This window comes from Ostrinia furnacalis, unplaced genomic scaffold (genome assembly GCF_004193835.3).
Source record: "Ostrinia furnacalis isolate ACB-3 unplaced genomic scaffold, ASM419383v2 OfSCF1928, whole genome shotgun sequence".
Taxonomy (NCBI): Eukaryota; Metazoa; Arthropoda; class Insecta; order Lepidoptera; family Crambidae; genus Ostrinia; species Ostrinia furnacalis.
Genome location: NW_021132167.1, coordinates 148,771 through 161,263, shown reverse-complemented (window position 1 = coordinate 161,263; position 12,493 = coordinate 148,771). Strand labels below are relative to the sequence as shown.

General features: G+C 37.2%; 1 protein-coding gene across 1 annotated transcript in view; it reads right to left on the bottom strand.

Moving 5' to 3' along the window:
• Window positions 1–6,249: 6,249 nt before the first annotated feature.
• LOC114354157 (uncharacterized) overlaps window positions 6,250–12,493 on the bottom strand; it is a 30,868-nt gene continuing 24,624 nt past the window's right edge. Inside the window, exons 2-3 of the mRNA XM_028306415.1 lie at window positions 6,523–7,029; window positions 6,250–6,276 (exon numbers count right to left, since the gene is read on the bottom strand). Of these exons, the coding sequence (XP_028162216.1) occupies window positions 6,250–6,276; window positions 6,523–6,954 (459 nt within the window). The 5' untranslated portion in view covers window positions 6,955–7,029. The remainder of the gene's footprint in view (window positions 6,277–6,522; window positions 7,030–12,493) is intronic.

Sequence of the window (12,493 nt, the reverse complement as noted above, 5' to 3'; positions counted from 1 at the left end):
CTTCTTTCCTGGGTTATATGTGGTCTTGACATTTTTCCATGGGTATAGTCACAAATAGAAACTTTATAATTTAGGTCAATAGCCACTCACTCATTTATCATCATCATCATCATCATCATTTCAGCCACAGGACGTCCACTGATGAACATAGGCCTCCCCCAATGATTTTCACAGCGCCCGGTTGATAGCAGCCTGCGCCTCCCTACTATCTGCATGACGTCGTCTGTCCACCTCATGGGTGGACTTCCCGCGCTCCGTTTTCCGGTAATAATTATTTGGTAATTTGAAAGGCTACAAAGTGGGCCTTGAAACTCCCTGTAGACTCGAAACAGTCTTACGAGTAAGTATAGATTTGTACACGTCACTAGGACCTATTTCTCGAATCTCCGAATTGATTCCGAAGTGTCGTTGTCACATAGGAACCTGAAATACGCCTCTCATCCATCCATAATGAAACATTTCACATCACACACGTTGAATTCTATTGAACCTTCGAAACTACTGGAGTTTGCTGACTCAAATTAATTAGACAACGTTTCTCCTTCCTTTTTCTGCGGTATAAAGACATCTTTTCAGGGGCACCTTAAAAATCGCTTTAGCCGGCTCCTACGGGTGTTCAATGAGAAATTCCCGCCATTCCATCTGTACAGTCGGCTCAAAGTACATCTTGTTACATTACGTAATCTTACACTTATTTCTGGAGATGAAAACACTGTTATTTCAGCCTTTCTTAGTCCACTGTTGGATATAAACCTCCCTCAATAGGCCACTCTGTTGATCTTAATGCTTAATTAATCTCTAGCAACCACTACCCAGAAATATAATGATATTAAAAACCTATTTATAACATTTCCTGTTTACACTTTAAAAAGACTACCTATTATTCTCATTAAAATTATAGCGGCATAGACTAACATTAATATTGGGACAATAGTTACACGTTCGTTGTGTCATCTTTTTTAAAACAATGTTTCTTAAAAAGATTTTAAAGCAAGTTTCCCAACTTTTTGGTTAAAATACACCTCGCGACAATGTGCTCCCAGAATACAAGCAATAACAAAAAGTGCCCATCAACTTCTCCGACTGTACGTCTCACAGACGTAGAAATACGTCGCTTCACGTCGCCCGGCGCCAGTCATAATCTATGGCGGAAAACTACTTCTAAGAGTCTTCCTACACCGCTTTGGAGAAAAATATTTTACCACTGAACTGAATAAAATATTTCGGAACTCCCGGGGAATCGGGAGAGCAAAACGGTGTGGTCTGAATGAGTCGGAAATTTAAAATTGGGTGTACAAAATACATATAATCGAGTTTTTGTTGATAACATTATTTTACAATTGACAAGTGTGCTTACCATGAGTTTACGTTAGGTGTGCTCGCTAGCAAGTACGTCAAAAAAATCTATGAAGATTTTATTTCTTGAAAGTAGCCGCTTGGGGCGCTGCGTAATATGTCATACATTTAGGCTGAGTTACACCACTAAACTTTGACCAGAATTATAACGATAACCGGTGATTTTTGTATGAGTTTGACATATTTTTGACGTTTGTTACAGTCAAAGTAAGTTGGTGCAACCCAGCCTTAATGTCATTTTTTTACGCAGTCGCTCGCGAGCACACCTGACGCAAACTCATGGTAAGCACACAGGTTTGAACATAGAATACCTGAGGTATGTATAAACAAGTAAATGAATTAAGTGCTCTTGTATCCTTCCTTCCTACAAAGATGAAAAAATTTGTCTGTTATCTGGCCATCTTTGTAGTACAGGCGACAAAACATTAAGATAAACATTGTATCCCCCTGTGTGGTTGTAAAAAATACGATGTTGCAACATCAAAGTATACAGCCAATGTGCAAGCTTTTATTTTGAGGCTTGATTGACGCGATAGTGCATCAAATATTATTTTTATTAATATCAAACATTTTAATGTTTTTGAAAGAGTTAAAATGCTTTTGTTTTAATTCTGCCTATTGTTTGTACCACACTCCCGTTAAGGACGAATTACCTGCTTTTTGTGCCTGAATTATTGAAATAATCCGTCGTCCCGAGCCAAGATAATGACCTTTCATAAATATTGCAAGAATTAAATTCGCACAAGAATTCGCAAAAGAAAAACGTTTATTGCATTTATTTCATACCATTATTTTTTTCATAAACGCTCTCGTTTATTTTGTGCGTAGCGACAGATAGGCATTTGCAGTAAATTAATCGAAAACAGACTCAACTAGAATTTTGACGAGTTCTAACAGTTTGGTGATTGTACTCTTAATATAAGAAGGAGGCTTATTTTTATCTTAGTTCTCAGATGAAAATAACCCTTCTTCTGGTGCAGTCGGGTAAATATGTAACGAATTGTGATATTATTATGACCAGTTACCTATTTGACACCATAAATCTTTGAAATTGATTAATTATCTACATTTACTTAATGGAGCTAGTGGAGTTTCCTTTTAACACTTTGGACGCCACGCGGCTCACCGGTGAGCCTTGAACAATAAAACTGTTGTATTTAGTGTCTGGGCAGTCAAATTCTTAACACCAATCACTGCTGTAGAACTATTAATTGAAGAAGTAGCCCATCATAAAGATTTTAACTTATAAAACTTTCCCAGCCCTTTCTGTCCCTTGACAGATACTTAAAGACACAGATAGCCCTCAGCCCTAATGAGTACAGCCGTTAATGAGCCAAAGGCGCTGGAATAAGCTAATTGCAAATCTTATCGCTCGATCCCCGCCTTGTTTTCATAGTATTGGCGGAGTTACAAAACGCAAGTCTTTCAATTATTTTTAATAATCAAAGAATTTCAGAATTTGCTAATTCTAAATCCCCGTATGCGTTCTGAGATGAAAATAGGTAAAAAATGGTTCTATGTACAAGACTGTTCACGGTTGTACAGTTGTAAATTCGATGTCCGGACGTACTACACTCAAATAAAAAGTTAGTGGGAAAGATATTCCCGCTGTGTATTGTTGTGCTCCTCCAAGGTAAAATATTCTTCATAACCTACTTCTTGCTGCTAATCCGAGTCGTTATTCTAAATTATGATGTAAGTATGTGGCACTAGAAACACAATCTGGGTTATTTATGACTGATAAACTTTGGCATGAAATCATTACCCTAAATCAGTTTATAGGTATATCCTATATCAGATTTCAGGTTATACTATGTGAGACTACTTCTCTACTAAGTGAGGCGTCCTCTCATAGTAAAAAAAAAATGTTGAAATAAATATTTCCCATACAAACCATACTTTCTACATAATGATATCATCACGCGGTCTATTTTGGATAAAGTTAAATTTCAGCCCGTCTTTTAGCGAGTAATAAGGTCAAGTTTTTGATAGAACAAGCAGATGAAACACAGGCATAGCCCCGGTACTAATAACTACTGTTAATGACCCCAAAGGCGCTGGATCGGGGCTAATTGCCCTGATGGTATCGCACGCGATTCAACCCGTTATCATGCTAGGTGAGGGGCTACGCGAAAGAGTGGAAGTTTTACTATGGATTTACATTTCTAAATGCTAGTCAAAAATACCGCGATGGAACTAGGAAAAGATTTCGTTTTCCTTAAGGAAATGACGATATGCCACATCCTAATTTGGTATAGAAAATAAATATCTGTGCTTCAATCTGCAAAAACAGGTCTATGCTCCAGTTAAAATAGAGTTATGAGAATCGTTTCATAATACGCGCCTGTAAGGCTGTGTTGCACCAACTTACTTTAACCGTAAATATAACAATAACCGGTAATTTTTGTATGGAGATTGACAGATTTTTGACGTTTGTTAAAGTTAAAGTAAGATGGTGCAACTTAGTCTAAGACTCGAAGTAACATTTTGCACTTGTAGGATGTACTCGTACCACAAAGATCCAATTCATTAAAAAAATTGAAGTTGAAAGAAAGCTAGTCATATAAAGTAGGTATTATGCGTAAACACAACAAGCTCCTCGTAACTTACATATGTCACAAAAACTGTCCCACTCACGAGCGCAAACCGTTTAATCAAGTAGCAAATCTCAAAAAACCGGGCGTTAAACAAACATGCTCTAAAAAGTGCGCGGTCGAGACGTCCAACGTTTTTATCTCGGACACTTTTTGTCCTGCACAAAGCGCCCTGACTTATGGCCCCACATTTGCTAAGCTGGGGACAAATGCCCCCATCTCGGACATCATCGGACGCTGTCCGAGACATGAATCAGGGGCACATGACCCCAATAAACAATGGGCGCTGACAAATTGCTGACGATTTTGCTGTTCAGGTGTATTGGTTGTTACGTTGATAGGTTTTTTGATGCTACCGTTTTCTTTATGTTTTATATGAAGTGTTTTGTTATGAACGATTTATGACATACTTTTCTCAATCGATCGTTATCTTGATAATGGTTTTATTGGCCATATATGAGTAAATATAAAGGCTGTACTTTCAAGTAATGTTTCACTCATATTGCGAAACATTAGTTTAAGGATATATTAGAACATTTGAATCCAGCTGCCATTTATGTCATCGTTACGAAAAATAATGTTCACTTCAATGCTTTGATGATAACTTGATAACAATGAGTTGATAACTTCGCGTACGATTTTTCTATTACGAATGCGTAACAGTAAATACATCTTTTTATTTAACTCACTTCCAATATCTCTGGTTGGTTATTAGACCTTTAACGATAATAATATACTTCTTATTAACTGAAGTTTATACAAACATGCTGTAATACCATGAGCACTTACACTCATGGTTGAGCCATCAACAGTAATCGGCAGCCCACGGGCGACTGTAGTAAATAACTCGGCATACGTGAGTCCTTGCCCCGCCGAATGCTTGGGTATTACTTTGATGTGGCGTAGTGATGTGCCGTTTTTAATTTGGGCTTCGATGACTGCACGTTTATGACACGTTAAAATCACATTATTTCGCCTAGTGAGTAAATTCTACGAACTCACTGTTTACAGCGATTAAATTAATAGCTTTATCACATGCAGCCCCCCTAGACAAAACGCACTTTTTGATCGAATCGAAAATCGAATCCGTCAAAACTCCATACAAAAAAGGGGCTTTTCGACCACTTTTCGACTGGTTTGCGATTATAATTTGCACTTTGTCTAGACCCACAGATTACCCAGAAAATGTATCTGGTTATATCTACCTTGCAGTAACAGTGCAAGGTAATGTGATCACAATTTAAATATTTCATCATAGCTATAACTGAAAAAATCTTTTAAATTCAGTTTTTCGATTAAATGTTAAGTAAAATTAAATTTGCTTCGAATACAATAAACATTTAGTCAATAAAGCTTCCTACTGTCAAATTTATAATGAAAAATACGCCAATTGATCTGGAATATCAACTATCCAATCCAAAGGCCGCTCAAGGTCAGACTTGATTCCTGACTTTGGATGCCTTTGTCCAATTCACAGTTATTTTACATCCATTTCATCGACAATTACATCGACTCGTGCACATCCCTACTCCTAGAGGTGGAAAGCCCTTAGCCCAGTTGCAGCGCTCTCGTCACGCTCTCGTCTCAGCTCCTGATACTTTTGTGCCTCTATTGCTTCCTTCCCAGGCGAGGTAGAAAGAGGTAGAGGTAGTAATTAACGGAGGTAATGAGTTGCGCAATGCAGGGCTTGGCCGATGACCTACGCCGATACGAAATTTGTAAAGCGCTTGCTCGTAAAATGTTACGTTTAGTGGATTCTAGTTTTGAAAATGTAGAAGAATATCATATTTCTAGACTTCAGGCATTTCGGCGTTCATATTTTTTTATTACAAATATTATCTGTGCTTAAACGAAATTTTTTAAGATTTTTAAAATTGCGCAATGCCTATTAAAGTAACTGATTCTCTGAATTCTATAGTTTATTGCAAAATCGTCGTTTGGATTATAAAATTACTTAAATGTACACCTAAATGTTATGAACTCTTGTTAATATTCAGTTAAACAAGAACTTCGTCTAGAATTCCTAATTTAGAGCATTTCGTGAATTAATTTAATCTTCATCATTTAGGCAATTACATGAATTAATTAACTAATTTCGGCACAAATCAAATTATAATCAGACGACACGACAGAACATGTTCTCAACATTTTAATATTTAATCCTAGCCCAGCAGTGTTGCCAAATTCAAATATTTAATCCGAACCGGTGTTGCCAGCGTCGTACATCTTACTCGAGCCCTGAATAATTCCGACAATAGCGCTGTAGGCGAGAGATAATAGTAAATCACCTTAATACATACTACACGTGAGCGTTTTGAGATGAAAACTACGAATATATGGCGTTGTAAAAGCTCAGGTAGAAGTTTTGAAACAAAAAACATCCGTTGGTTTTAATCATCGTTTTAGAAATTGCAAGAACGCTATTTTTACTACAATAAATTCTAAACCATTTTAATGTCTTTGAATAACGATAAAAACTGCACACGCCACTTAGTTTTTATGTAAAGTATCATATTATCAGTTGTATAGTATGACATTTAAAATTAGGTTAAAATCAGTAAAAATAACTTACCCGCTTGCTGTCTCGGAACTTGAGCCACCCGCTGATGACGCTGTTGTCCACCTCGCAGCCTTCTTCAAACTCCTCCTCGCCCCTTCTAGACGGCAGTGGAGACCCCCCCGGGCTGTCCAGCATCTCCCTTCTCCGCATAACAGGAGTGCACTGCTGGGACAATCTCCCCTCATTGACTGCATCACTCCGTCTGCCAAGCACCGGTGTAGTGTTAGCAGACACCCCACCCAGCAGCCCACGCCTCCCCAAAAACGGACTCCCTTCCCACATCGGTCTCTTAAGAGGACTCCCTTTGCATTCAGAGTGCACGCACACAGCGTCGAAATTCGCCAGTTCCACCGACACCCTCGTCTGCAAACCACTCGGGTGCGTCGTCAAGATCGTCTGCTTCGCGATGCAGCCGTGACGGTACACCTCCTCGCGTCTCTCCATCTTGCTCGTCCATTAATTGGGCCCAAAAAAGGGGAGCCTCCACAACATCCCCATCTCCTCAAGGTATCGCCTCATCTGCAAAGACGAATAATAATTCCATTAACGAAAATAGCACGATTTAATTGCACAATTAGAGGCGCGTTCCGAATCGTATATTAGTTTAAATCGCTCCAACTCCAACCTTTTGTGCGAGGGCCCACCAAATTGACTGTTTTAGATTTTAAACAGGCCTCTATTATAATAATTCGGAAGGGTCATAGATCGTCGGTCATTTGTAAAAGGGGGCTCCTAATCTTCGGAATAGTCGAATGAAAAAGGAATTTCGAGTGGAGAACGTTCTTTAATGAAGTTAGGAAGTGTTCATAACTCTTGACGTTGATCATTTATTAGTCGTCTTATGAACATTAATGACTTGATGAATTATTCAACATTTCGGTTGCCTGCCTTTTAAAGTCTTGTTAATGCTTGTGGTTTCAAGCCTAACCTACATTTAATGGGCGATAAATTGAATGAGCGAGTTAATTTAGTTGGATTCAGTAGAAGCACCTAATTGACTCAATGGAGGTAACATTAGCAACTGTTCTCTTTTAATGCAACATAGTCTTGCATAGACAAATAAAACTCCATAAACCAAACCACGGACAAAATCTAAATATACAGGGTGTTTGGTAAATGGGTATATGAGCCGACACTAGCCCATGTTAACATGGGCATATAAATGGCATGGTGAAGTCAGAAATTTGATATCATCATTTTATTTTTTTTAATTTTCATACAAAATAAATTTTATAAAATCCGATTTATATGAAAATTAAAATAATTANATCATTTTATTTTTTTTAATTTTCATACAAAATAAATTTTATAAAATCCGATTTATATGAAAATTAAAATAATTAAAATTAAGATATCAATTTTCTGACTTCACCATACCATTTATATGCCCATGTTAACATAGGCTTGTGTCGGCTCATATACCCATTTACCTAACACCCTGTATAACTCAAAGGTGACTGACTGACTGACATAGTGATCTATCAACGCACAGCCCAAACCACTGGACGGATCGGGCTGAAATTTGGCATGCAGGTAGATGTTATGACGTAGGCATCCGCTAAGAAAGGATTTTACGAAACTCCACCCCTAAGGGGGTAAAACGGGATCCACGCGTACGAGTCGCGGGCGGCCGCTAGTCTACTAATAAAATGCTAAGTTTAGTTTGTAATAGGTACGCCAGTCAATCTGCTTAGTTATGCTCGACGAGGGCTTAGACAGTAATGACTGTCATTAGGGAATAACAATATGCTAACTGCCACTGAATAAACAAACTATTATTATAATGGTCTCTGTTCACGGACAGTTTTTCCAGTTATTTGTTTAGAAACGCGTTTTTAAAAGGCGTATTTTCTTTCACTTAAGCATGACAGTCATTCATAAGTAATGTGCAATGTATTTCTCAGAAATCTGGCACGATTTATTTGACATTATTCTTATTTATTGTACAGAAAGATGAAAATTAAGCTTAACAGAATATAAAAAGTTACTACAGCACAAAAATTAACAACATAAATAAGGTTTTATGGTAAATTTTATGAACTTTACGCCATGGTAGTATAGTCACTTTTCACAGTCGTGTAACACATACACGATGACGCTTGCTTTGTAAATACACTGAAAACGTCACTGAAAGAGAACACTAAGGCTGGGTTGTACCATCTTACTTTAACTTTGACAAACGTCAAAAATCTGTCAAATTTCATACAAAAAGCACCGGTTATCGTCATAGTTACCGTTAAATATAGGTGGTGCAACCCACCCTAAGGCTGAGTTGCACTATCTTATTTTAACCGTAACTTTAACGATAACCGTTTTTTTATATGGAATTTGACACATTTTTCACGTTTTAAAGTAAGATGGTGCAATCCAACCTAAGGATTTGCGCTAACGTACCTAATTGGAACGGATGGGTTATTTAACTGATTTAGTTTTGGTTAATTAATTCATCTTGTATAATGGAAATGTAAAAACCAAAAAGCCACAAATAAATTAACTCCAATGTCACACGAATGCTTCCGAATGCGAACCGTCCAATGAATCAATCGCAAAGTAGTGTTGAAATACATGGACGCGTGAAATTAAGCGGTGCGAGCGGAGAGCGTAATCGGATTGAGAGAGTTAATAACGTATTTATACTAATGTAGTTTTTTGGTAGGCTCATTGTGATATTTTGATGATTGGTGAACGTTAATTGATTTAAAACGGTATAAATTATTAATTTTCGCTAATCAGGTCGTCATTTTCTCTTTTCTTCTCTATCGTGTGGGTTCTTATGATGTGCATTCTTTAAAAAGTTTTCTTGTCTACAATTTAATAGATACCGTTTATTCTAGCAGCTTCTTTTTATTAAACAAGCATTTTATTAAACAACTACTAGGTCGACCGACGACCTGGTAAAGGTCGTGGGAAGAGACTGGATGCGGGCAGTTTATTGTGGAAAACCTTGGGGGAGGCCTCTGTCTAGCAGTGGACGTCATTTGGCTGAAACGAACGGACGAAGCATTTTTATTTGCGAAATCATTTTGTGGTTCACAAGTTCACTTTCTTAATGGTTTGTCTGCCAAGATTTTCGTATATTGTTTTCCTAATCAAATCAATCTGATAACGAGATTAGTTAATTTGTGAGAACAATCAACACCAGCACGAAAATATCAACATTTTCTCACTACTTCCTATTGTTAGCAACGGAAGATATTAATTACGAACGCCAATAACGCTTAATCACGGCGAAGGAGATAATTGAAAAGATACCGCCCATTTATCCTGGACCGGGAGATATGTGAAATGAAAACATTGAGAGGAAACTTATTAGCTTTTACACTTCAATTTAATCCTGCATTTTTCGAAGACTACTCATTGATTGGGATCAGCTTTAGAAATAACTTTGATTAACATACTGTGAGAAGGGAATTGACACCAGAAATTAGGCTGTAATTTCGCCATTAAAATTGCATGTGAGAAAACGAAAAAGTTTTTTTTCCATTTGCAATTCAATGCAACGCCACACAGTTGGATCATTTTTTGGTTGCTTTTATTATAAAATGTCTATCATAAATTGATATATTTTCGTATTCTCGCTTGAAACAGAGCAGCAAGATATTTATAAACGACACACTAGAATATAATATTACAATTGCAGGGAAACAATCTCATGTAACTTCCTTCTTTTTCATTAAATTTGGTTCTGAAATCCCAAGCTGCTGCATTATTAAAGTTTTAGTGCGACTGCTAGAGCAGTAGCTATTATAACTGGGGGCGTAGTGTAAATATACATCAAACGTCCTCACTAAAGAGCGCGTTAAAAAAATATATACAAATTTTAGTTCTTGAAAGTTTCCGCTAGGGGCGCTGTACAATCCGTCATACATTTAATGTGATTTTTTTACGCGCTCACTAGTGACGACTTTTAATGTAAACTCACACTAAACCCTCTGTGTGCTTGAGTTTACGTTACGTGTGCTCGCTAGCGACTGCGTAAAAAAAGACATTAAATGTATGACAGATTGTACAGCGCCCCTAGCGGCTACTTTCAAGAACTAAAATCTTCATACATTTTTTTGACGTACTCGCTAGCGAGCACACCTAACGTGAACTCATGGTAAGCACACTGTAGGTACTACGACACTTCGTAGTATAGCGAGAGCGAGAGGTATGTTACAGCGTAGTAGCCGTAGTACTGGTAGTACATTCGTAGCGTGCTACGAGACTTGTTATTCTACGAGTATGCACCAACGCAGTCAGTTTACCCAATCTATTTTTGACATTCATTTTTGCCGTTTCTATTTGGAATGGTTTTCGTTTGTCCGTCCGGAGGAATAAAATTGCTTTTTTATTTACTTTTATTTAGTTACAGCTGTCCCGAAATTTATCTTAGTTTGATTGAGCTGAACTTTGTTATACATATACTCGTACTTATGTGAACTCAGAAGCTAAAATATTATTTTTATGTCACAAAAAAATGGTCCGGTCGCGGCAGAGTTTCAAAATTGACAATGTAAATGGCTTAATTCCTTAGATGTTTCAGAAAAGAATACGATCTGAGCCTGAAGAATGCAAGTGAGTCGGTGAAAGGTATATTTCTGATGAATAAGCCTTGTTTTAAAAAAAGTCTTTCATAAGTTTTTTTGAAATTCTCTGAAAAAATACCATAACAACTAGGAAGATTCCATCTACGAACTACCTGTAAAACCTCACGGTTTTTGTACCCGTTAATCGATAAAACTATAAATTGGTCTGCAGATATCCGCCGCTCCAGCTCCGATAGTGGGAATTATGTGCCTCCTCAAATAATGGCCAGTTAGCACCGGCCGCGATCGTTATCTGGCAACACCATTCTTTTTGCCTTATCGCACTTCCGGTTGGGGAAGTATTTTACAGGCTCTGCAGTACGAATCAATGGGTAAGTGAAGATGGGAACGTTTGATTATAAGCCTTAGAAAACCAAGTAATGTCTAGCTTATAAAAATAAAAGTTCATCATCATCATCAACATTTCAGCTACAGGACGTCCACTGCTGAACATAGGCCTCCCCAATGATTTCTACAATGGCCGGTTGGTGGCGGCCTGCATCTAGCGCCTTCCCGCTATCTTTATGAGTTCGTCGGTACATCTTGTGGGTGGCCTCCACTCCAGTTACAAAAATAAAAGTTACAACCAAAAATTAGAATAAGCGTATTTCTGTTGGAGTTTTGACATAATCTGAAGTACAGAAATTGGTCCTTCTTTTTATGAAGGGATTACCAACTAACTGACATTTACTTAGTGCGGTTTACATGAAATACTTAGGTCAAGTTAGAAATAGAATTATGTATTTATAGAAATAAAATATATTTCATCTGTATGTAACCTTGCAGCCGTTTATAATAAATAAATAAAATGTATACCGTTCCTACCTTTAGCAGGCTTTATTATAAAAGTAGTCTAGTTAATTAACTAACATGGATTCCGGAATCGTATTTTACGGTAAATCTCTATTATGCAATCCAGCATAATATACAAATTAATTTTCATAATGCTGCATACATTATGAGTTTCTCTCCCTTTTGTTCTAATTTAATTTAAATGAAAATGTTAAAAAATAACAATCAGACAGAGTTACTTCTGTTTTTAAGATATAAGTTTAAAAGTAACTATCCTATAACCGTAAGTCTGCCACAAGCTGAATTAAAGGTTTATTACGAAATGTCAATTCGAAGTAGACGCATACTCTTTCTCTTTAAATTGGATATAACTACCTTTTTTCGGTAGTTACAAAATCTAGCTTGGATACCTTATTACATGAATAAACTCCGAAGCTGCTCTCCTAAGTTTTTTAAACTCTCATAAATATGAAATGAAGTTACGAGCAGTTTTAAGAAATAATTGGAGGAGCCCGTAGAACTTAGCCCCGCTGTGGTCCGGGCACTACTTTAAAACTATAAATTGCGAAACACGTTGAAATATTGATGTAGATACATCATTATAACAATACTTTTTGTTTCAC